The following is a 25,832-nucleotide window of genomic DNA, read 5'->3' as shown; positions in this document are numbered from 1 at the left end:
ACACACACACACACACACACACACACACACACACACACACACACACACACACACTTTGTCTTCCCTTTCCTGCCATCTGCTGTGCTTTTATCCCTGGCCTCTGTTGTGATTGTGGAGCCTGGTAACAATCCAAATTTGAGACCAGCATATCAGACCCATGTCACTGTGTGTGTGTGTGTGTGTGTGTCTCCCACAAAGGGATGTTATTGTAATTCATCCTTTTTAATAAAAGCAGGCAGACAGAACAAAGCAGGCTCACAAACAAGCAAGGCGACATGTTGTAAGCGAACAGAATACAAACACAAAGCAGTACATGCACACAAAGTATAAATATGATAGCTATTACCCAGCCATTTGGGACCTCTCAGTCACAGTTAACCACAACTCATTATGGTGAGATTGGTCCAGTCTATGGTCATAACTGGCCAGCGAGAAATAGCTGCAGCTCACTATTAGTTGCTGTGAAGTCCGAAGTGATCCGCCCCCTCTCAGATGAGGAAAATCAGAGTTCTTAATTTCAGTTTGTTGCCTCTTTGCTCGTTTAAAAGCTATTATGTCTCTCTCTTAATGGCGGACCAAGCAGAGAAAGGGGAGGTAACCTTGCCCCTTGTTACCTCATAAGGGGCAAGATTCCTGATAGGCCCATCTTCATTTTTTCAAAGGCAGAGCAGGATAGCCATTTCTAGCCAGTGGGGGACCATATAGGCAGGCCGGGGGAACTCATATTAATATTGAAAAACCTCAAAGTGAAATTATCATGCCATGGGACCTTTGCGGGCCAAAATGTATTGGATGGAAGGCCACAGGCCAAAAAAATCCAGTTTAATAGGGAAGTTTACCAGCACTGTGCTGTACATTGCCAAAAACTCAGATAAGTTACTTTTTAACTGCACAAAATGTACTTTTTGTAGTCATTTTGGTTAGGATATCACAGCACAATTCTCACTCCCATCTCCTAAAATACAGACGCTTGGTCAGGTGCCTTTGTTGTTTGCTATTGAAGCTAAAAGTGTCCTTTAGCGTCTTATCTAAATGTGCTTGGTCGGGACTATTGGCGTCCCTTTTGACGCTGTTAGGTTAAGGAAAAGGTTGTGGGTGGGCTTAAATCACCAAAAGGGCGCTTTTTTCATCGCATCAGACGTTAACAGCCACGTCCAAGCGTCCGTATTTTACAAGCTCGGAGTGAGAACGGGTTGGATTTTGCAGCACTTTCAAAATAAGAAGAGAATAAGCATGAGCATGTCAAATGCAATGGTGGGCCAAAACAGAGGAAGCATGGGCCAAGATAAGTTGGCCCTGATTCAGGGCATGATGCGTGACAGAAATATATGTAACTGCTGAGAAATACTGAGACTATCATATTGCCTTAATGAAACACCGATGAGCCTTTGTCCATGTCTCCTGTCCTCTGCAGGGACCTGTTGGTGACCCTGGCCCTGGGTCAGGTCCTGTCCTTGTTAGTCTGTGCTATCAGTCTGACCAGCAAGTACTTGGCTGATGACTTCCACGCCAACACGCCGGTGTTCCAGAGCTTTCTCAACTACATCCTGCTGTTTCTGGTCTACACCACCACACTGGCAGTTAGGCAAGGTAAATGTGTGTGTGTGTATGTGTGTGTGTGTGTGTGTGTGTGTGCATAGGTTTCATTTCCACTGAGGACATGTCCCCACTGCATGTTGAAATGGTTGCTTTTGTCCATCTAACTTTTTTAAAAGCAAATTTGTTTCAAATATTTTGTGAAAACACAACTATCTGAGATATGTTATTAACTTCAGCAGCTAAAACACATTGTCACCACTAAAGTCCAGAGGTTTGTCAATGTACATGAAGTGTATTCATTTTTCATTGATGTGAACAGGCGCAATTACAGAGGTTCCTTCCACAAACTTTAGACAGAGGAAGAGTAAATCACTCCTACATGTGTGTTGACTCATAAGAGATAACATACAATGAGAAAAGTTGATCTACAGGAGTAAAAAAATCTTCCCACCCTACATGTTAGTAATAAGGAAGTGTTAAACGCAAAAAAATAACATTAATTATAAATTCCTGGGGGAGGATCCACAGACCCTTTATTTATTATGCTCCATAAATAAGCCGGACAGAGTTGTCCCTCATCTGGAAATAGAAACCCTGCTGTTCCCCGGCCGTCCTGTTGACCCAGAGCTCCACAGACTAAGTCCACAGGTACAAATTAGGTTTGCACCAATTGTATCCCAAGAAGTGTAACAAAAGTCAATGTGTGCAGAATGGCCACTGTGTGATGCGAGAGAACAGTGACAGATTCCAGAGATTATGCAGAATTAACCTTAATTAAAAAAAAAAAAAGTACAGGAGTAAATGTTGCACTACACGCTTGCAGCTGTCATTGTGTTCATGCAAATATCAATCTACACATATGTGAATATTTGTTTTGTAACTGAGCCACGGGGCCCCTACAAAATAACCTTGGGAAGGAGCTTGTTGAATGCGAACATGTGCACGTTCAAAAGTAGTTTTAGTCGTGTGAGAGAAAACTCAAGTAACTCAACATTTGTGCTTAAAGTGCACATTTTCTGGGACTTAGGGTGTTATTTTGTGTCTCTGGTGCTTCCATACACATACAAACTTGGAAAAGAACTGTCCATGCTGTTTTAAGTGAGATAGAGGTTTCTGAATGTCCTCCACCTTCAAGCTCCAGGTGAGCTGTTCAGAATCTGCAAAGCTTTCTACGTCACTAGTCAAGACAAGGTGGCTAACCTTAGCACATGCTAGTGCTAGCATGCTAGCTTGTTCTCAATGGCAAACTACTGCTGCAACACCCACTAGCCACCATAATCTCCAAAAGAACTACTTCCATGACCACAGTTGGAGAAAGAGTTATCTAGCTGATGTGATCTTACCTAGCTACTGCACATGTGCGACTCCCAACAGCGATAATATAGAAGTGATATGTTGAACGCTGTAGCTAAAACAGAGACCTAAACACACAGGGTGAAAAGAGGATCTGCAGCAATGTGCAGTACAACAAAAGTATGGTGTTTTTTAAAAATGAAACCTTGTAAACCTATTCTGGTACAACCTCAAAATACAATTATGAACCTGAAAAGGAGCCTAATATGGGTGCAGTACAGTACTAAGTAAATTACTAAGTTACATTGCACCCCTGGCAGTAGGCCTATATGTAGCTAATGCACAGTATGTAAACTTGTAACAATGCGTTCTCACTGTCTTACCCCTTCTCTCGCTGTCTTACCAGGGGAAGGGAACCTGCTGGCCATTCTGAAGCAGCGCTGGTGGAAATACATGGTTCTGGGTTTAATAGACATCGAGGCCAACTACCTGGTGCTGAAAGCTTACCAGTACACTACACTCTCCAGTGTACAGGTGAGTTTGTGTAAAACTTAGTTTACCCTTAGTTTCCAACCGGGGGGGGGCGGCTGTGGCTCAGTGGTAGAGCGGTTGCCTGCCAATCGGAAGGTTGGTGGTTCGATCCCTGCCCCGGCAGTCATTGTCGAAGTGTCCCTGGGCAAGACACTGAACCCCGAGTTGCCCCTGGTGCTGCGCATCGGAGTGTGAATGTGTGTGAATGTTTATCTGATGAGCAGGTGGCACCTTGTACGGCAGCCCCCGCCACAGTGTATGAATGTGTGTGAATGGTGAATGTTCCCTGTAGATGTAAAAGCGCTTTGAGCAGTTGTTAAGATTGGAAAAGCGCTATATAAATACAGCACATTTACATTTACATTTAAAGATGATTTATAAAATCATACAATATTATTTTGATAATTCAATAACATTTTATTTATAGTATCAAATCATAACAAGAGTTAGCTAAGGAAACTTTACAGATAGCGTGGGTCTAGAAAACACGATAATTAATCCATAACAATTCTAGTAATTCTAGTAAGTTCCCCCTAGAGCAAGCATTGAGTGGCGAGGAAAAACTCCTTTTAGGAAGCGATTATTGGCTAATGAAATGACTAATTTACCATGGGTGGGTGGGGGGAGGAGGGGTGGAGTGTTAACACTTTTGTTAGGCACTGTAACATGTAGAATTGCCCCTGTATGTAGCCTATAAAGACTTTAGGCCGCCCTACATGGAATTGTAGGTCCAGTTTCATATACAACTCATTTTAATATATATGTAGTAGGGGGTGCCTGCTCCGTATCTCTTCCAGTTAAGGGGATGTTGGCTTAAAAAACGTTAAAGACCCCTGCCTAACCTATTCCACTACAGATTACTGAATACATGCCCTAAAATGTCAGTTGTATCGTCTTCTATTAGATTACTCAAGTTAAGTAACTGAATACTTTTAGGCTCATTCGTCTGGGTCTTATATTTCCTACCAAAAACACATTTCTGACAGCGTCCTGGCTGTGCGTCTCCTCTGCAATCGTTGTGTGGCAGATGACCTGCGCATGCACGCATTTACGCACTTTAAAAATAATCTGTTTCAAGTTATAGTGCGTAGTTTATCTCTCCCCAAGAGGAATCTCCAGAAGAGGTAACTATCTTGACTGGAGTATGTGCGCGGGAAAGTCACCGGACGCCACAATCTTCTTAGCATAGTCATACTGAGAAACACAGAGAGAGTTGTGTGGCGCTGATAGTCTGTATTAGCTTTGTAGCAACTCATTTGGTAATGGCTTGAATCTAATAGACATTCATCAAAAAGTTACGCACTAAAGTTTTACAGTTCTTGGTGTTTTCCCTGTTGATTTGTTGAACTTTCTCACTTTTTTGTAAAGTTCAATAATTGCAACTACTTTACAAAAGCCAATAAGTAATTACGTTAAATAATCGTTCAATAATGACCAAAATAAACGTGAATATGATTTTTTTTTCATAATGGAGCAGCCCTAGCAGGAACAACAACCTGGACTCATTATGTCTCTGTGTCTCCATCCTTCCTGTCAGCTATTGGACTGTTTTGTCATCCCAGTGGTCCTGCTGCTGTCCTGGTTCTTTCTTTTGGTGAGGTACAAGGCTGTCCATTTTGTCGGGGCCGGGTTGTGCCTGCTGGGTGTCGGCTGCATGGTGGGAGCTGACTTCCTACTTGGTCGGCAGCAAGGCCTTGGTGAGTAAAAGAACACAGTAAGCTCATCTAGGCCCACAGATACAGGTTGTTGCATTGCTGACCTTAAAGGAGAATCTAGTATACTTTTCCGTATTTCCGTCAGATCTATAATGTTACAATGTCAGATTTTCATGTCGAACGTGGCCAGAGCTTCAAATAATGAGGTAAACATAATTTCCGAGAAATCCCTGTGAGACTAAATCTAAGATTTCCCTATGTTCTAAACGCTACGCCCAACAGGTTTTTTCCTACTCTGGTTTCTATGATTGGTCCAGGCATGCTATTAGTGTTTTAGGCTACTGCTACAGCAGTAGCTAGCTATTAGTACTAGCTACATGCTAAGTCAGGAAAAGATAGCCATCATGTCTCTCTCTCATAGGTGCCCCCACATTTCTGCTGAAACAGGTTGTGTTTGATCCAGAAGCTTCTATCCGGGATTTCTGACGGTAGAAAGGGCTACTTTATTCCATTACAAGCCACTACGAATTGCAAGTAGCTGCATACTAACGCCAGGAAAAACTTTAATCTTGGCTCGCTTTGCCAGACTGTCCTCCATAGCGGCTCTTCAGAGGAGGGTCTGGCGGGTTCACATAGCATCTCAGGATGGCAGAGAAACGTACCCTTATTGGTATTTATTTTAATTCAATTCAATTCAATTCAATTTTATTTATAGTATCAATTCATAACAAGAGTTATATCAAGGCGTAGCAGGACGTAGCTGGACGTAACCAATTACAATTGCTATAGGCAGTGCTAAACGCCGGATGGAGCAACGGTGCCTCTGCAAAATAACCTCGGGAAGGAACTTGTTTTGGTGGAACATGTGTATGTTCAAAAGTTGTTTTACTTTACGTATACACCAGCGCCGACTTGAGCTGTAATATGTAATCTGTATAATGACAGAATCTTGATTGTTAATTGGTCGCAGCTATGTCTGTTAGCATAGCTGTTAGCTCGCTCGTTAGCCGCTGAACCGCAGCAGAATGCAGGCAGAGCGAGCAGCCGCCAGACTCTAACCTCTGTTGATCCGTGCAGGACTTCACTCTGAGCGGACTGTTTGGAGACGATGTAACCGACAGCTAATGCTAACTGGTCCCTACACGCAAACAACATTGTATCATAAATGATAGGTAACCCAACAACGGCTATTATTCCTCCATTTTCTCTAAATGTTTTTGGTAGGAACAAAAGTTTACACTGTATGTTTCTCTGGAATCAGCCAGCGCCACTGACGTCTATATTGTGATTGGTTGCTTGTATGTGCCGCTGAACCGCGTTGCATCATAGCTCACTACCATAAAGTTGAGCTACTTTGAATTTTCTGATTGACGCTCTGGTTGCTCAAAATGCGACACCAACAGATTTGCAGCTGAGAGAAGCCGGTGTCTATTGAAAATGAATGACTTCCGGTAACTTTAGAAGCTCAAGTCGACGGCAGTGTGTATGTACAGTTAGTCGTGCAACAGAAAACTTAGATTGGACAGATATTCTAGCTAGATGTTTGGATTTACCCTGCAGAGATCTGAGTAGCAGTTAACCATAGTCCCTTAGGAATCCACCGGAGTTTTAAATGGCAACACAAAGAAAGCCTAGGGCAACGAATATATGAGTGAATGTTGAATGTCAATGTTGATAGTTTGTTGGCAGTTAATCTCTGGCTCACATGTATCTCCTTCTTTCATCTATCAGGAGAGGAGAAGCTGTTTGGGGACCTTCTTGTTCTGGGAGGAGCAACACTGTACGGGATCTCCAATGTCTGTGAGGAGTTCATAGTGAAGAACTTGAGCCGTGTAGAGTTCCTCGGCATGATGGGACTCTTCGGATCCTTCTTCAGTGGCATCCAGTTGTGAGTTGGGGAAATGGGGAGAGATATACTTCACAACAGCTTAGCAGGGATGGAAAGTCACTAACAATGCTCAAATACTGTTAGTACTTAAGTTAGTTGTACTTTACTTATAGGTTTTAGGAGAACCCTTGCTCCTGTACAAACATCCCATCTTCACCTTGACATGGGAGGGTTGCAGATGCTGTCGTCAAGTTAATTTTATGATTCCACTATAATGCGTGTGTGGTTTGGGGTAAAATTTCCCATGGCATGAAAATGTCACTTTGTGATGTTTTTAACATTAATGTGGCTAGAAATGGTGAAGGGTGTAAACTGAGCCCTGGGTATCCTGCTATGCCTTTGATTTCTCAAAGCTCAGATGGGCCTGGAATCTTGCTCCTTATGAGATATGAAATTTGCCTAATGCAAATAAATCTGCACAGCTTAGTGGGACAACTTTCCCAGTAGACACCATGACATTCCTGTTGTATGTGTGTATGGTTTGTGTTAATCTCTGAGTTTGTGCTCTGTTGCAGGGCCATCATGGAACACAAGGAGCTTCTGAAGGTACCCTGGGACTGGCAGATAGGTGAGAATGCACATGCACACATAAACATATAATATTACCACAAAATGTAATTGTCAGCTTACCCAAAAGGCATGTGTGTTTGCAGGTCTTCTGTACGTTGCTTTCAGTGCCTTCATGTTCGGCCTGTACAGCTTCATGCCGGTGGTCATAAAGAGAACGAGTGCCACCTCAGTCAATCTCTCTCTGCTCACAGCTGACCTGTACTGCTTCTTCTGTGGCCTCTTCCTCTTTCACTACAAGGTAATATTAATCTGCCAAGAAGCATTCCTTTGGTGTTGTGCAGGTTGGACTGATGACATGTTGGATTTTGACTGAACGTCCCAATTTGAGTAACCTCTGATTGGCTTGGTCGGCCCATCTTGGCCCCAGGCCGGCTGTGGCCAACTGGCCAAATGCTTACTATTATTAATATAAGTATTATTATAACCATAGTAAAATTGTGCAAGCAATAAAACCCATTCTATGCACTGTCTGCCTGTAAAGAAAACAAAAAATCTGGCCTGCCCATATTAAAAAAAAGGTTGGCATTTTCCCAGAATTGCTAGATGGCCAATCCACCCCTGACAATAAGACGTTGCTAAGATACCACTCAGGAATTCAAAGTTTGAAACTACTTGTAGCTTTTCTGCTGATAAATAAACAATGTAAGCTTACATCAGCTGCAATAAATGCTGAAGCATTTAAGGGGACCTAGAATAGATCCCTGGGGGACACTTACATCATGTATCCATGGCATTGATACTTACAATCTGATTGGTCAACTAGACATTTATAGCGTGCCCAAATCTGCATGATAGCACACCAAGAGCCGTTTCACTTCACGCACAAGCAGATCAGTGTCTTCTGCTGAAAATCTCTCCTTCCTGCTCTGCAAGTCCACCACCAGAATAGCAATGCACCAAGGTACACCGTGCATGGCATTTAAAGGGAATGGGAGATGACACTCTGATTGGTGCGTACAGGCACTTCATGCCATGAGCTTTGATTGTTCAAATAGGGTCCATACTGTCTCCCACATCACATAAATTATAAACAGGTAAGTAAGTGGTCTGTTTGGATCACATCAGCTGTGCCGCTGACACATCGCTATGTTAAAAATAACACGCTACATGTGAAGTCTGCAGACATATAGCTGTTTTTTGTTTATGTGTGTGGTATTTATTCAGTTTCGGAAATCCCACAATCTCTACAAAGCTAACGTTAGCTTAAAAGTGCTGTAGGTAGGCTTGCTAAGATCCAGGATTTAGCCAAAAAATTTGAACATCGACAGCTTCTCAGTCCCTCCCCACTTCCTTCTCAAGCCCTAAACGGTCTCTAAGCCCCTTTCCTCACAAGGGAGATTGACTGTATGTGCATGAGCAGTGATTGACACACAGTTAGAAACTGCCCCTGGCCCTGATTGGTGCATCTGAACAGGGAGCTGTGGGATTTTTGCAAATCACACTACAGGCTGTAGGAGGTGCCGGAGGAGCCGGATTTCTTTTTAAATTACTTGCTTCCTGATTATGTTTTCTTAAAAAATGCGATGGAATATGCAGGATATTTATGCAATTGGCAAATTTTCATTTGATGAAAAGAGACTGTGTTTGTCTTGTCACGTAATTACATCACTTCATAACTTTGCCATGGCAACAGGGGAAAGTTGCTGCACTTGTGTGACGTAAACATTTTTCAACTCTCTGCTAAGATATATGTACATTGGCTGATTATGCACTGAATTATGTGATCGCATAATCGTGTTTTACCGGAGGAACTGACTCCTCAAACATAGGGTCAGTTTCAGCAGATATGACATACACAAATAAGTCTTACCTACGGCACCTTTAACTTGTCTGGATGACTAAACGAAGAGGGACTATAAATCTGGTCTCAGTAGGACAGCCGCATAATATGAACACAGCTTCATCTTTTATTTTGTTATTAACCGCTGTTGTATAATCTCAATATTATACGGGAGCGTGTGATATAACGTCATTATTGACACGGCAGTGATGTGGTTCATAAGCATTGCTGAAGTGCCAATAACAACATTAAATCACACCATCTTGTTTAATTAAACTAGCAAAAAACAACAGTGTAGAAATACAGCTTCTACATTTAAACATGTCTGTCTCTGTGTCACAGTTCTCGGGCCTCTATCTGTTGTCGTTCCTCATCATTATCTTGGGCCTTGTCCTTTACGCCACTTCATCTACATATGTGGCCCAGGACCCGCGAGTCTACAAGCAGTTCAGGAACACAGCCGGTCAGCCGGCCACCGACCAGCCTCCGCTCGGTACTGAAGTCCTGGAGCCCTCCGTCACCTACACCAGTCTGGGTCCTGAGGCGGGGGATGAGCTTCCTGTACGTGTTGCTTAAAATCTGGCAGGTAGTTTAGTCTGTCAGCTGAGTGATCAGTGAGTCAGCTACAGCTGTATACAGAGAAAAAGTGCTGGCTGTACCCTGTCTGCTGAGCAGGGCTGCTGGGTTATCACCCAAGTAGGTCCAGGTTTTTATTTTTATGGCCTGTATTGGGGAGGAGGAGGAGGGGGGCGGGGCCGAGTCTCCACCTGCTCAGTGACCAAGTTAAGACAAATTCATGTATTAAAAATTTGTACCAAAAAAAATCAAAAGGCAGAATGTTGTTAAAACAAATATTGAGTTGAGTTCACTGTGATCAAAGACTGCGAGTAGATTGTAGTGACTGAAAAAAAATCATGTAAATAGATGGTATTGTAATTTTTACTGTAATTTAATCTCCTGCTTTCTTTTTTTATATAACTGTCAAGAATGTTTGTGCTTAATTCAGGTGTATATCTTAAAGTTTTAATGGTGGAATGTTGGAAGCAATATATTTCCTAACGTCACAGGGTTACTGCAAGACTGTTTGGTTCTATGTCCATTTTATGACTGTATATAATCTCCTGTCTGGATTATTTACAAAGGATTTATTATTCTCCTCTTATAATTGGCTTTTGTATCCTGTTTGATGTGGTGCATTGAAGTTGCTGTCAACAATGTGCTTACAATGTTACTTATAGTAAAATAAAACATCATTTCCCACCAGCTCTGTGAGAAGAGTCAAAAATCCAAAAGTCAAAATAAATTTAAAATGTACTTCAGTTTACAAATACCATCCAGTAATAATAACGTATCCTTTATTAGTCCCACAAGGGGAAATTACAATGTACACTCTGTTGTTGTTACACACAGGCCTGACCTACACACACATGCTCTAAATCGTGAGATGTCAGATGCCACCCTGGAAAATGAGAAACCCAGAAGGGCCAACCATGTAAAGTTAATTAACATGCTTTTATTTAATGGAAAAAGTCAAAAATATCTATTTATTTATGATTATTTTTCGGGACCTTTAGGTCTTTAGTTGACAGAAAAGATGAAGACATGAAAGGGGAGAGAGGGGGAATGACATGGAATCAAACCGGGCCTGTAGCACCAAGGAGTAAACCTCCAAATGTGGGTGCCCATTCTACCAACTGAGCTATCTGGGCGCCCAGTCAAAAATGTCTTTGACTGTATTACTGCATGTCTCATATAGCCTTTGTCAATAAATGCAGTTTGAAAAGAGCTTCCTAACTATTTTGGTTTGGATGTGAAAGCGCTTTGAGTAGCTGTTAAGACTAGAAAAGCGCTATATAAATACAGCACATTTACATATAACCTAAATTTGCAAGGGGCCTGATGTGGGCCTTGAGTTTGACACATGTGGACTAAATTAGTAAGTTGAGTTCAAAGCCTTTGCTGAACAGCGTCTCTGTGACCACAAGTGGCAAAGGAAAGGACAATGGCAAATTAAACCTGTCTTCATTTTCTCAGTCAGTTTCTTTAAAAACAGTGTTATCTTACATAATAGCATTGGCTGGCAGCAGCGTATAATGCTCCTCAAAACATCCCACAGTTTTCTATGTAAGCTCACACAATAAATACACCGCTAACTTATCACTAACATCCATCCATCCATCCATCATCGTCCGCTTAACCCGGTATTGGGCCGTGGGGGGAGCAGTTCCAGCAGGGGACCCCAAACCTCCCTTTCCCGAGCCACATCAACCAGCTCCTACTGGAGGATCCTGAGGCGTTCCCAGGCCAGGTTGGAGATATAATCCCTCCACCTAGTCCTGGGTCTTCCCTGAGGCATCCTCCCATCTGGACGTACCTGGAACACCTCCCTGGGGAGGCGCCCAGGAGGCATTCTGACCAGTTGCCCGAACCACCTCAACTGGCTTCCAACGCGAAGGAGCAGCGACTCTACTCCGAGCTCCTCTCGGATGACTGAGCTTCTCACCCTATCTCTAAGGGAGACGCCCGGCCCCCTCCTGAGGAAACCCATTTCAGCCGCTTGTACCCCGGATCTCGTTCTTTCGGTCATGACCCAGCCTTCATGACCATAGGTGAGGCTAGGAACAAAAGCTGACCGGCAGGTCGAGAGATTTTCCTTCTGGCTCAGCTCTCTTTTGGTCACAACGGTGCAATAAATGGAATCTAATACCGCACCTGCTGATCCGATTCTCCGACCAATCTCACGCTCCATTGTACCCTCACTCACAAGACCCTAAGGTATTTAAACTCCTTCACTTGGGTTAAGGACTCATTCCTTAGTTCCCTTGGATCAGAGAGGCTCCAAAATCAGGGTAGCAGCTGTCGCCTTGGTCCCGCTCCATGTTCTGTGATGCCATGTTCTACTGCTACACTGCAGTGCCCTGCTACGTCCTGCTGTGCCTTGTAATGCCGCACAGCGTCCTGCTATGCCATGAACTACTACAAAGAACTGCTACAGACTACAAATTTTTTCTATTTTTGTTATTGCCACTCTTCATTCTAACCCCAACCGGTCGTCAGACACCGCCTACCAAGAGCCTGGGTCTGACCGAGGTTTCTGCCTAAAAGGAAGTTTTTCCTCGCCACTGTCGCACTGTTGCTTGCTCTGGAGGAGACTACTAGAACTGTTGGGTCCTTGTAAATTCTGGAGTGTGGTCTATCTGTATAGTGTCTTGAGATAACTCTTGTTATGAATTGATACTATAAATAAAATTGAATTGAATTGAATTGAATTGAATTCCCTACCTGAAGAATATATATATAGGATACACTGTTTACACTATATTCCACCAGAAGGAAAGGAACTTCCCCTCTCTATCCCAAGAATGCAAAGAAGAGAACTTCTCTTTTTAAAGTCGTTCTTGAGAGAATGTATTTCCCAGGTCACGAGCACACAGAACATTGCTGACAGTTTGAGATGATGCGTTCCTGCTGGTATTTCAGCACAGAGGCTGCCTGCACTGCTTCAAAAATAACGGCCAGAAATGAAAACACATCAACATAACCACTTTGTTGAATATTTAAACTAGCTCCGGACAAAAAACAACTCATAAACTCAAACTCAAATCACTCTTGCAACATCCTCAAAAATTAAAACTCAATGAACGTTGACTTTCCTGGTTTATTACCAATATCTGTTTACTTAATAAGACGCTGCATGGTTTAGCTTCAACACCTTTTAGCTATTTATTTTAACAGCTCAAGGTTCATTAGGCTGTTATATAAAACCTTCCTGCACGCCTCTCTGAGTGGATATGCAATAGCGTCACCTGCAGATGTACATATTTGTGGTGTGGAATTATCTTTTATCATACAGGCTTACTCTCATTATATGTGCATTATTGAAGCCCAGGGACAACAGATGGATTCCAATTAGCTTTGAAAATGTTGTTGCTTTGGTGTCTCTCCTTAAAGCTTTAGTGCAGAACTTTTTGAAATGAATGAACATCTGTTACATTCAAGCCATTGCAAAATGTTTCCACAAAGCTAATTAATGGCGATTACTTGGACACGGTGCCTCGTCCTCCAAAGAGGTACTGTTGGCAGGTACAAGGGACTTATTTTTACAATGGAAAAACAAAAAAGACGAGTAGAGTTGAGGCCAGTCGAGTAGGTACCATGTAATGGAAAAATCCCAAAAGACTTTCAGCTCCACACTCTCTGTGTACAGTATTTCTCAGTATGTTCAGAAGATTGGGTCGGCCGGCAATTTTTGCTCTTCTGAAGAGTCCATCATGTTTCTTTAGTCCTCCGTGTCCTCCTTGGCTGCTAGCAACTGTGTGGAGGAGGGGTGGGGGCGCTTGCACTATCACGGAAGACTTGTATCACGTGGACAGTTTTGTTGTCATTACTTAGAATTTCTCATGGAGGAGAGAGAAACTGCACACTATAGTTGTAAGTCTATATAACACACAGTATGCCATAGCATGTACTTAACCACTTTATGTACAACTGTTTATTTATTGACCATACAGAACCAACTCAATTTATGAAATATTTATTTGTGTAAGAAAAGCTAATACATCAAACAATAATTATGAACTAAATAGTAGATCTAATGTATGCTCGTTGTTACACGGCTGAGCTAACCTGGGCGGGTATGACAAAGATAAGGCCGCTACAAAAGGCTAACCTATATATATAGCTAATAACATTGTTGCGTTTAACGTGAGAATGAGACTAAAGCTTGCCTGTAGTGGCCGTCTGCCTCTGCTTCCTGAATCAGAATCAATTCCCTGAATGAATCTCATCTGTAATGGCTGGGTTAAATCAGATGAACAACACCAATTGCCCTTATGCGAGTCCTGCCCTGTCCATCAGCTAACCACGCCCACTTCTCTAAAGACACGGCTATCATAACAAGATGTTATGATTTTAAAAGTCTCTCAATATTTAATTGTTATGTCATCTTTTTTGGTCATGTCCCCACTCTTGTCAGTAAATCTATTTCCCAATATTGACTCTGAATTGTCCCTTTCATATGAACATATGTTGGTTGGCTTTCATTTCTTGGCCTAGTCTGTTACCAAATGGAATAAACACTCGCAAAATCCAATCATAAATCACCCCTTTTAAATTTATGGAAACGAAATCAAACTTTACTTTAATCCTATTTTAAATTCTAAAAACAATAACAATATCAAAACTGAACCTATGTACCTTATCCTATATAATATTTGCATGAACTGATGATATATGTATTTTTCTGTTCATAATTTTTATATTTACCGTGTTATTTGTCATGATTAAAATACCAAAGACAGTTTAGAATAATGATGGATCCATCAGACTGAGAGTGCAGCAGGCGTCCTATAGGGGGCAGCGTAAATACTAAAGTGCATGTAACACCCCCCACTTTGTTTAAGACGAAGAAGAAGAAAAAGAAGAGAAGGGGAGCGAAGCGAAACGAAACGTATCATCCATCTTCGGGGCAAGCAACAGCTTTCTAACGAGGGACTAGAGAAGAACAAACATCGGCCATCATGGGAGCCGTGCTGGGATTGTGCTCCATGGCGAGCTGGGTAAGTGACACACGTCTTTTAATCAACGGTTAGTTATTATCTCTGCTATTAGCGGCTTCGAATTCACAAGCGCTGTCAGTGTCGTGACTGCGCAATAACATGCACGGCAGGCCGCGGACGTTTATAAACACAATGTAACGTTAGCTAGTTAGCATTCACTTGACCTTACCGTCCATCCATAATGCTGCCGATACAAAGGTTCTAGTTCATTACATGACTGGGTTATTGGCTTCCTTTAGTTACGGAGGCTAACTGCAGGTCTAACCTACATGGCGTCTGCCTTTGTTTGGAAACCAAGCTAACGTTCACGTCAACCAGCCAGCTAACGTCAACCTGAACCCTAACGTTAAGTAAGCTCGCGCCAACTCGCCGAACCATCTGTTGTTGCTAAATTAATTGTGTGCATTGGTTAACAGTCGCAGCGCGTCAACGTGTATTTGGTGGTTTGCTGTTTGTGGAAATTGTAAACACGCAGCTGTCGATGATGTCAACAGAGCAAGGTGACGTACCACGCTGTTGCAACACTGCAGCATGTAAGCAGGTCAGGTATCCGCTGCAGTCAGCAGCACGAGGATCTATTGCGACATACACTGGGCCTATCTGTCTGCCTGGATCTATGTTTGTGAGGTAGAGTAAAGCGATATATTCTAATACTGATTTTTGTGCAGATCCCATGCCTGTGCGGCAGCGCCCCCTGCCTGCTGTGTCGATGCTGCCCCAGCGGAAATAACTCCACTGTGACTCGCCTCATCTACGCCTTCTTCCTGCTGATGGGAGTGGGCATTGCCTGTATTATGTTGATGCCAGGCATGGAGGGGCATCTTAAGAAGGTGTGTGGTTCCCCAAATAAAATAAAATAAAAACAAGACAAACTGTGGGTTATAAAAAATAAAACATTACCGTCTTTGGTTAATATATTTGAAGTTGGTTAACTTATTGACAGCGATTAACCGATAATCATTTAGTACAGTACGATGGAGACAATATACAGTTTTATTTGTGTATTGAAGTGCCCATATTATGCACATTTTCATGTTCGTAATTGTATTTTGAGGTTGTTTCAGAATAGTTTAATATTTTCAGGAAACACCATATTTTTGTTGTATTGCACATTGCTGCAGATTCTGTTTTCACCCTGTGTGTTTAGGTCTCTGTTTTAGCTACAGAGTGAGACATCTTACTATAATAGCTTTGCACTTGTGCAGTAGCTAGGTAAGATCTCATCAGCTAGATAACTCTTTCTCTAACTTTGGTCAGGCAGGATTAGCTGGGAGACTTCTTCTAAACGAGGGACACTTGTGGAATACCTGCAGAACAGGGACATGGAAGTAGTTCTTTTGGAGATTATGGTCAACTAGTGGGTGTTGTAGCAGTGTTTTGCCATTGAGAAAACGAGCTAGCATGCTACGGTTAGCCACCTTGTCTCGGCTAGTGACGTAGAAAGCCGTGCAGATTCTGAACAGTTCACCTGGAGACTGAAGGCAGAGGACATTCAGAAACCTGTCTCTCACTCAATACAACATGGGAGGTTTTTTATTTGAAACTTGTATGCATGTGGTATCACCGGAGACACAAAATAAAAAAAACATTTTCATAATATGGGCACTTTAACTTTTACGGGCTCCCCAGTTAAAAAACAAACAAAAAACATTGCAAAGACTAAGCTAGCTCCGGTGTTTCCTTTTATCAGTAGGGAAAGATCTGTCTGAACAAACCCCACCCCCACACACGCGCTCCGCAAGCAAATGTTTTTACGTATGAAACGGAACTGACACTTCGCTGCACCGCTAACAAACATTATTCACCTCTATTAACACACGTTAATTAACACATTAAGATTCTTCATAGGAAAACCAAAACCCACATGAGTAAATCCATAGATTGTTTCCAATTTATTTATATAACACTGACTCACTTACCGTTCCGATGTTTCCAGATGTTTGATATCAGGACGATGAGCTGACAGAGCTGACAAGTTGAACGTTTTTGGTGGAGCTGTTTGTTTAATAGTCAACTCGGAAGAAAGCGAACGTTTTCAACACAGCAGTTCCATTTAATTTATCAATTATTTTATTTTTTCTGTATCAAATCATTACAACAGTTATCTCAAGACACTTTAGAGAGAGAGTAGGTCTAGACCACACTCTATCATTTCCCAACAAGGAGGACTAGTATGATGGCGTGATAGCTTCTGTCCTGTGTGCTGCTCTAGATTCCAGGTTTCTGTGAAGGCGGGATGGGCTTGTCTATTCCTGGCGTGGAGGGTCACGTGAACTGCGATGTTCTGGTTGGCTACAAGGCTGTGTACCGCGTTTGCTTCGGCATGGCCATGTTCTTCCTGCTCTTCTCTCTGCTCATGATCAAAGTCAAGAGCAGCCAGGACCCCCGAGCTGCACTGCACAACGGGTGAGTCAGCATCCGTAAATGTAAATGAACTGTTCTTGTATATCTTTTCTAGTCTTAACGACTACTCTAAGCGCTTTTACATAGTACAGGAACCTTTCAACATTCACACACTGTGGCTGAGGCTGCTGTACAAGATGCCACCTGCTCATCAGATAAACACTCACACACATTTATACTCTGATGGCGCAGCATTGGGGGCAGCTCGGGGTTCAGTGTCTTGCTTAAGGACACTTCAACATGGAACTGCAGGGCCACCTGCATTATAGAGATGAAATGTAGCAAAGTGAACATGTTAAGCACTTTTGCCTGACGATAAGTTACCTGAATGAGTAATCCATATTAAAAACTTGTTAGCAATTTGCTTTTAATCTGTGCAAGAATTGAATTCTGCAGTTTTTGCCAACAACTGATGTAGGAACTCTCTCTCTCTCTTTCAGATTTTGGTTCTTTAAGTTTGCTGCAGCTGCTGCCATAACAATTGGATCATTTTTCATCACAGAAGGTCCCTTCACTACTGGTAACTATCCATCATTGTCGTCCCCCCCCCCTCTTAAATGAGATGCTATGTAGTAGGTATAGACCATTATCGGTTAGCAGATTGTCCGTATCAGCGTTTTATTTGCCCGATGACCAATAAAGGGACTTAATTAAAAAGGTTCTACTTTGGCTCGGCTACAGCTAAGTGTCCGTACATCTGCTCACCACTGAGTCTGATAACAACCCCGTCTGACTCTGTTACTGGGTATTATGGATGTGTTAAGCCGAGGGCCTCTTAGCTGAGAGTGAGACAGAGCAGTGACCCCCATTTGTGTAAAATGAAGTTACATATTAAACTTTCTTAGTGACTACCTTACCTTTTAGGCCAGTCAGCCTGTCATCAGTGTGACATGTAATTTGTAAAGACACTTTCAAACAATTAACAATTTGGATGCCCCTCTACAGTAACTACAGTAACTCTGAGGACCCCATAGGGGCCCTGGAGCCCCTGTTGAAGATCTCTGGCTCAAAGCATTTAAACAGAGTTTTGTGTTGGAGTTTGGGTTATCTTAGTTTGACTTACAGATTTTCATTTTCACAGTAAGTGCATATTGGTTCCAAATATCAGTTATTGGTCTCATTTAACTACACGCATCCTTTAAAAACCAGGATCCGTCGATCACTGCAATGTAGCATAACATAAGTCTTTGTACCTCTGATGGTAGATTGAGACTGTGATTACCAGGGATTAACCTGCATATGACCTCACAACAAGAAAATGTTTTATGTCCAAACCCATGTGTCTCCAGAATGTCATGGACCAAAAAAAGAGCCCTGGGTTCTGAAACATTGAATATTGACCTGATGGGTTCCTAAAGGGTTTAATTATCCTTTTAAAAGGAGGCTAACTTCAAAGAAGCATTCGGTCTGTCAGCTTGGAGATACGTGGTCTTTACTGGACATCATATGTTTTTGTGTCCCTGTCCTGGCAACCAGGAGTAATTTTTTTGCAGCACAGAACCGGATCAGTTTAAGGTGGTTTTTAGATGGCTGTGACAGTGTCTCTTCTGCTCAGTGGTGTTATTTTGCCCTCCAACGTCGCCTTCCAGGCAGCTAACCTTAACCCTAAACATAACCACTGCTGCGGTGCCTGGAAGGAGACATCGGGGGCAAAAAACACCAAACAGCGTTTCTTCCACAGTGTGGTTCTACGTCGGCATGGCTGGAGCCTTCTGCTTCATCCTCATCCAGCTGGTTCTACTCATTGACTTTGCTCACTCCTGGAATGAGTCCTGGGTGGAGAAGATGGAGGAGGGCAACTCTCGCTGCTGGTACGCAGGTACGGTGGCAGTGTTCCTATGAGGCTAAACATATGGATAAAAAAACTTGACTAATAACAACCTTAAAAAAAGCTTAGTGTTATGGCGTTTTTCCAATGCAAGGGATCTGGAAACTGCTACGACGTAACGCCAAACACACACTCTCACAGACACACGCATATCAAAGGTGTGTTGCTTCTGATTCTCAGCATGTGGCTGTTGGCCAGAAGACACATTTAGTTTCCAATGAAGCTGGAGGCAGCAAAATAAAAAATCGTTGGCTAAACTATTTAATCACCCCCTCCCCCGTCTTTTGATAGCAATGCCGACGCAGTGATTAGTGACCATTCTCTCCGACCAATCAGCAGTCTGCAGGTTTTCAGGTCACCTTTTGGAATCCTCTCAGCTCGCTTGGAACCTCAACTGTGGTAGTACTAAAAAAACCTTGTAGCAGGGACTTTTTTTATATAATGGAAAACCAAAAAAGGCGAGTCAAGGAGGCACCATGCAGTGGGAAAACGGCATTATTTACAGCTGTGTTCTTGTTGTTTTATGTGACAGTGATGGATATAAACTGCTCATGGAGACAACAAAGGACCTAAAGTAGAAAAATGGAAAACAGCAAAATGAGTCAGTAATTCTTAAAGGTCCCATATAAAAAGTGTCATGTTTCTTTTATTGTTCTAAAAAAGTTGATATGCTAATTTAAATACTGTGAAAAAGGGTTGGGTATTGTTGGTTGCTTATACTGCACCAGTGCATAGCAATCTTATGTTGCCACTTAAATGCCTGCGCTGCCCTCTGATGCTATCCGTTTTGGACCTTAAAGGCAACAGAAACATTGCTGCATGTGACGCTAGGAAACATTTTCTACACACTTGGCAGCAGGTAACGATAGCCCGCCATCAGCTAGTAGCTGGCTTAAACTCAGTGGTTAAAATGCTGACGGCTAATGTTAAACGATGTAAGGTGTGACTGTATTTCCCTTTATTTTTATATTTTTTAAGAAGCGGTTTAGGCACCGGTAAAATTTAAAAATATCGCCTACACACCTCAGAAAAACTGTAACTTTAATGAGTCGTCAGGACTTCATACGGTTGTGGAGTCACAGCTATACTATATATACTTTAGGTAGAAGGTGCCGTTACAGTCATTCCCCGGCTGCAATGACGGGCTAGCAACTTAAAGATTGTGTAAAACCTGGAAACGCTGACCAATCGGAGCAGACTGGGCTTTTTGTCCGTGAGGGGGGGCTCAAATAGACAGACGCTAAAACGGAAAGTTTCAGACAGAGGGTGTAGTCAGACAGGATGAGAAAAAAGTCTTTTGAACACTAAAGCATGTGAAAATGTTCTAATAGAAACATAAAATACATTCTAATCCGATTGGGCCGTAGCTCCCAGGTAAAGAGCTTCCTGTTTGGATGGTGTTGACCTTTTTACTTTGTGTGTTCACAGCTCTGCTGTCGGTCACCACAATCAACTACCTGTTGTCTCTGGTGTCTCTGGTCACGTTCTACGTCTACTACACCCACTCTGATGGTTGCACTGAAAACAAGGTGTTCATCAGCATTAACATGCTCCTGTGCGTCGCCGCCTCGGTCCTGTCCATCCTGCCTCAGATCCAGGTTCGCACCGCCTCTCTTCTACGTTCCTGTCTACTTTTTCAGTTCATGCATGTTTATGGTCCGTACTTAACACCAACCCAAGACACTTTTATACTTTCACTTTTTATTTATTCATTTATTTTGTGTTACAGTTGTAGGTAGATCTGGTTGGTACGATTATAGTCTGAAGAATAGCGGTTTCACGATTACTCTGCATGCGTTAATTTCACTACTGATGTATAAAATCACAAAAATGCTCAAGATTTGGTTACACCTTACTTGAAGGTATCTACATAAGAGTGGCATGACACTGTCATGAACGTGCCATAAACATGAACAAGTAATGAACATTTATAACGCAATGCTTTTTTTAGTAAGTGACATTCTGTATTGTCATGACAAGTTAGTGTTGGGGTTCTGGTTCATGTGTCATGACACTGTCATGTGTTCATGACAGCCTCATGTCACTCTTATGTAGATATCCAAGATTTGAATGTTATTTATTGCTTCCTTTTGAAACACAATTAATATTAACCATATTGAAAATGATAATCAACAACCTGTGTTTTTCTGGTATTTGCTAACTTTATGTACTGTTAAAAAAAAAGCAGCAGTAATTTACCCCACCATGGGGAGCCGTTGAACATCACTCTGACAGTCAATACTCGTTGTTTCATATGTGTAGTGCGTGTTTGCACGCAGCGTTTGTTGTCATGGAGGTTTAATAAGAACTGCACACACTGCTACACATAACGTGCAGTCAGTCATTGTAGCGGAGCTTTTACGAATAATTAACGCAGACTTTTTTTAAGCGTTATTCGTAGTGAAATCTGTTACCTGCGGCCTCCCTAGTTGTAGGGCTGGGTAGAAATTGCAACATTACACATTGCGGCACAGTTCTTTTAATTCATTTTTTAGCCCTGTCTCTGTGTAACGTCAAGTTTTCCCTGCGTGTCTCTACAGAGTGTAACATTAGGCGGCCAATCAAACAATATTAGCTCTTGGTAGAAGCCTGCTGCAGTGACGCTGATGAGATTTACTCCCCAGGTATTGAAATTTGGTTTTGAATGACGGGGCATTTTTTGATACTCAATACTCTGAAAGCAGTTCAGTCACTGCCTAAAAAGTATAGAATTAGGTACCCAGCCCTAATTAACTATTCAACATAGGGTATATATAGTTTTATTTAATATTTTCTGGGCATTTTAGGCCTTTATTGACCTGAAAGGGGAGAGAGAAGGGGAACGACATGCAGCAAAGGGCCGCAAGTCGGAGCAGAATCCGGGCCCCCTGCGTCGAGAGTAAACCTACATATGGGTGCCCGCTCTACCAATTGAGCTATCTTATCTCGTATATATTTGTTTAAAATAAAGAAATGATGTGCAGTATTGCAGTAGCAAGACTGACAGAAAACACATGACGCTTGTAGACTGAATGAGAGGTGAAAGACATGGATGAGATAGAGTGACTAACATTATTGTAGACCGTGCTGATACACAGACGGCTGCCAGCGGTCCCGAGGCTCAGCAGGAAGCAGCTGACTGATTTTTGGTTGTCAGAATTGGTCTAGAATTGATTATTCTGCTAATGGCTGCTGTTCTCTGTGTGAAGGAGTCCCAGCCCAGGTCTGGCCTGCTGCAGTCCTCCCTGGTTACCCTGTACACCATGTACCTGACCTGGTCGGCCATGACCAACGAGCCTGGTAGGATAGCTTCCATTCTATATATAGCGCTTTGATGTATTGTAACCACCTGTGCTGCTTCACCTGCCTTTTTTTGGGGGGGGTGGGGGCTCAGGTTTCTCTCATCCTCCACCTTGGCCACAGAAACTGTTTCTCTTTCTGCTGAGGTCAATGATACTTCACACTAGGGCTTTGCAATTAATTGAATTTTTATTTCAATTTTTGCTCCCAACGCTCACCAAAACAGTTTAGTTGAGAAAAGTTTTTTTTGCCATGTTCTGTTTTGCAAAAACACTCTTATTTTGAGTTGTGTTCTGAATGACACGCACGTGCACATCCGCCCCTCCCGAAGCCATCAAATCTCTCAGCAATCGGGGCTAAAGTCCGTTGTCTGGGAAAAGTTACTGCCCACTGAGGGCAACGTTATTGTTCGTATTTCAGCACAATGTCTAGTAATGACAGTAGGCTAGTAGTGGTCACAGTGAGTGATAATGTGACGTGTGATGCAATATTGTGTTATAACGTATCTAGAATTGTCAAGTAGCTTGTAAAGTTATGTGTGATATCTGTAAAAGCTGTAAAACCGATTTTGTTCTGATTCTAAGACTCCTTCTGTGAGATAAAGAGCACTAAAAGATTAGACCCCGGATACTATCCATTATATCTAAAGGGTAATGAGTAATGGTGTTAAATAATTTTGATTTCTATATTGACCAAAATAATTGTGATTATATTTTTCCCCATAATTGAGCAGCCCTACTTCACACAAGTAATAGCTGTGAAAGGGGGCGTGGCCAAAGCAGGGGGGTTGGGGCAAACCTTAACCTACCGTTTATAATAAGGAAGTCTCTGCTGAGCTCAGTGACACCTCACACAATAGCCTACAATTACCGGGTCATTACTTATGAAAGGGGCGTGGCTTAAGCACAGGGGGGCGTCCGCCAGTAACACCGACGCTCAAGGAGGTGCGAGGGTCTTTGGAAATTACAAGTGGTCTAGACCTACTCTATCTGTGAAGTAGGCCTGCACGACTAATGGTTGTAAAATCGCGACGGCACACTTAGTGAAAAAGACATCGTGGCGGAGAATCGTGATATCAATTCTAAGCTAAAACCAATCGTGATTCCTATTCTTCCCGGGTCGTGCAGGCCTACTGTGAAGTGTCTTGTGATAACTCGTTATGGTTTGATACTATTCATAAAATTGACTAAGCCGGTTACCAGTTCTCATAACTGGTAGAAACACTGGCCAATCTCATGAAAATAGGACCCGAGTAACCAAAGAGCACACTGCAGCTGATGATGATATTACTGTTATGATGCTCATAAGCAGCAGATAAATAAAAAACCATCCATGAGACACTGTAGCATCAATTGAAAATCTTCTCTTGTGGAACTCAGACAGGAAATGTAACCCGAGCCTTCTGGGTATTATCGGGCTGAACAGCACCAGTCCTGCAGGCCAGGACCATGTGGTTCAGTGGTGGGATGCCCAGGGGATTGTGGGATTGATCCTCTTCCTCATGTGTGTCCTGTACTCCAGGTGAGGAAGTCTTTTTTTGTTTTTAGTTATTTTTATCAGTCGATATAGGTCTTGTCTCCTCGTGCGGTTTGAGAAGACGACTGACGGCACCTCTGTTCTCTCTTCCCCGCCACCTGTCCGTCAGTATTCGTAATTCGTCCAACGCGCAGGTGAACAAGCTGACTCTGACCAGCGACGAGTCGGCTCTGATCGAGGACGGGCCTCAGGGGGACAGCTTTGAGGAGGGCGGCGGCGTCAGCAGAGCTGTGGACAACGAGAAGGACGGCGTCACCTACTCCTACTCGTTCTTCCACTTCATGCTGTTCCTGGCATCGCTCTACATCATGATGACGCTCACCAACTGGTACAGGTAGGCTTCATCTCGCCTGGCGTCTATGCCAAAAAACCTTTGTAAGCTTCGGGGAGATGGAGATGTTACAGGTTTTTAAATCCTTTTCCTCGGCTCGAGGGAAAAATAAAATATTAAAATATCTATAGGTTAAAAATTCGGGCTAGAGTCATAACCGGCCTCGTTTGCTGTTCAAGAATGTCCTGGCAGCAGTTTTACTGGCGTCTCTTTTACAATGGTAGCCTTTGGGGAAATGCTTTCTGGGCTACGAGGGTAGCTGCAGGGGGGCCGCTGCAGGGGGGCCCGCTGGACTAAATTGGCTGCAAGGCTGAGCGCTCTTCATGGGGGCCTGATCATCTTTTTCTATGAACACTTATTAAAGGGAACTGGGCAGTTTTTAGCGTAATGTACCTTAACTGAACATCTGTGTGACTGCCAGTGAAAAGTGTGTAACGTAGAGATTAAAGGGTCCTCCCTCTCGTCTAAAATCGTCACATTCATAAGTATTCATACTTATAAATGGATTTACATTGAAAATGTTCTGGAGGATCTGCGTCACTCAGGCTTATTTTCGGTTGTTGTTGCTCATGCTATTTATTCTTCTGAATTAAAATGATGTGCTTATGCGTAGGTCATCTCGTGTTTCTATTATACCGAGAGCATCGTATTTGAAACCCAGACTGATATCAGAAGAGAATAAACCTGTTGGTCTGTCGTTGGTTCTCTCTGCAGCCCCGACTCCAACTACGAAGCCATGACCAGCAAGTGGCCTTCGGTGTGGGTGAAGATCTCCTCCAGCTGGATCTGCATCGCCCTCTACGTGTGGACGCTGGTGGCGCCGCTGGTCCTGGTCAACCGGGACTTTGACTAAACACCACCGTCACACTGCTCACCCCCCCTCATGCTCCACTTCACCTGTGTTTTTGTTTCAGCAGAAGTCAGTAGGACAGTAGGTCGCTAACCCTGCGTCGGTTCCAGCGGGACGGGGGCTGCGCTCTTGCTGGCCGACCCAGGACTCTGTCTCTCTCTCTCTCCGGCGTATTCACCGCGAGGCCGATGAGCAGAGAGTCCTGTCCCAGCTCTGACCGCAGCCCGGGGCTCCGCTGGCGTCATGTCTTTGTAAAACCCTGAGCAGCCTGTTGTCGTGGTCCCCCCCCCCCCATGCCCTCACCATTGTAAATATATATCCTGTGTATTCCTAGTGGATGATCTTAGGGTGCTTTCACACCCGTGGTTTGGTGAACGCGGTGCGATTCGGGACTGAAGTTGCACCACTGTCTCGGGTTTTCTGTTTTTTGCGTTTCTAATATTTTAGAAGAAGGCGAGGAATGTGAGCAGCTGACAGACGGCGAGTTAAGGAGAGAGAGAGCGAGATGATGTCACACAGACGACCAGCAACGTGTGCTAAGAACAGCTTATGGATCTCAAAGTTCTCATCCCCCTAAATCAAATACAAGTCCGTAAATTATGTGGAGGTTGAAATTACGGGCTAAGAAACGCTGCGTTTTTGTACACTTGCTGTATTTGGGTCAGATTGTGGGTCGCACCTAAAGCAACCCGAACTCTAGAGGACTCTGAAGCGATCAGAGGCCCCATGTTTTTTTGGGGGTTGCTTGTTAGCTTTGATCGGCACCAGTCGGGGGGAGCTTTTCACACCGG

General features: G+C 43.1%; 2 protein-coding genes and 1 long non-coding RNA gene across 3 annotated transcripts in view; 2 read left to right on the top strand and 1 right to left on the bottom strand.

The window, feature by feature from the left end:
- The window catches only part of LOC117961980, a 21,876-nt gene extending 7,437 nt beyond the window's left edge, over positions 1–14,439 (bottom strand). The window contains exons 1-2 of the long non-coding RNA XR_004660525.1: positions 14,429–14,439; positions 1,545–1,550 (exon numbers count right to left, since the gene is read on the bottom strand). This is a non-coding gene — a long non-coding RNA (uncharacterized LOC117961980). The remainder of the gene's footprint in view (positions 1–1,544; positions 1,551–14,428) is intronic.
- Positions 1,213–10,511, top strand: slc35f1 (solute carrier family 35 member F1). The gene is made up of 7 exons (XM_034901018.1): positions 1,213–1,590; positions 3,239–3,366; positions 4,901–5,060; positions 6,750–6,906; positions 7,422–7,474; positions 7,560–7,714; positions 9,599–10,511. Exons 1-7 carry the CDS (start codon positions 1,395–1,397, stop codon positions 9,830–9,832), a joined length of 1,083 nt encoding a protein of 360 aa, XP_034756909.1. The 5' UTR covers positions 1,213–1,394; the 3' UTR covers positions 9,833–10,511.
- Positions 14,440–14,624: 185 nt separating the features above from the next.
- serinc1 (serine incorporator 1) lies at positions 14,625–25,760 on the top strand. The gene is made up of 10 exons (XM_034901008.1): positions 14,625–14,814; positions 15,483–15,644; positions 17,027–17,220; positions 17,658–17,737; positions 18,899–19,036; positions 20,474–20,643; positions 22,234–22,324; positions 23,704–23,845; positions 23,970–24,194; positions 24,906–25,760. Exons 1-10 carry the CDS (start codon positions 14,776–14,778, stop codon positions 25,042–25,044), a joined length of 1,380 nt encoding a protein of 459 aa, XP_034756899.1. The 5' UTR covers positions 14,625–14,775; the 3' UTR covers positions 25,045–25,760.
- Positions 25,761–25,832: the final 72 nt, after the last annotated feature.

Source organism: Etheostoma cragini, chromosome 18, assembly GCF_013103735.1.
Source record: "Etheostoma cragini isolate CJK2018 chromosome 18, CSU_Ecrag_1.0, whole genome shotgun sequence".
NCBI classification, from domain to species: Eukaryota; Metazoa; Chordata; class Actinopteri; order Perciformes; family Percidae; genus Etheostoma; species Etheostoma cragini.
Note: the sequence above shows the minus strand (reverse complement) of the source record. Positions and strands in the feature narration are given on the sequence as shown.

What these genes read in the sequence shown, in the direction of transcription:
- serinc1 (XM_034901008.1), top strand. Translation starts at nt 14,776, where the DNA reads ATGGGAGCCGTGCTGGGATTGTGCTCCATGGCGAGCTGG. An exon ending in TGTGCTCCATGGCGAGCTGG is followed by an intron (nt 14,815 to 15,482) that starts GTAAGTGACACA and finishes ATTTTTGTGCAG; the next exon opens with ATCCCATGCCTGTGCGGCAG. An exon ending in ATGTGTGTCCTGTACTCCAG is followed by an intron (nt 23,846 to 23,969) that starts GTGAGGAAGTCT and finishes CCTGTCCGTCAG; the next exon opens with TATTCGTAATTCGTCCAACG.
- slc35f1 (XM_034901018.1), top strand. Translation starts at nt 1,395, where the DNA reads ATGTCTCCTGTCCTCTGCAGGGACCTGTTGGTGACCCTGGCCCTGGGT. An exon ending in CTACACTCTCCAGTGTACAG is followed by an intron (nt 3,367 to 4,900) that starts GTGAGTTTGTGT and finishes CCTTCCTGTCAG; the next exon opens with CTATTGGACTGTTTTGTCAT. An exon ending in TCTTCCTCTTTCACTACAAG is followed by an intron (nt 7,715 to 9,598) that starts GTAATATTAATC and finishes TCTGTGTCACAG; the next exon opens with TTCTCGGGCCTCTATCTGTT.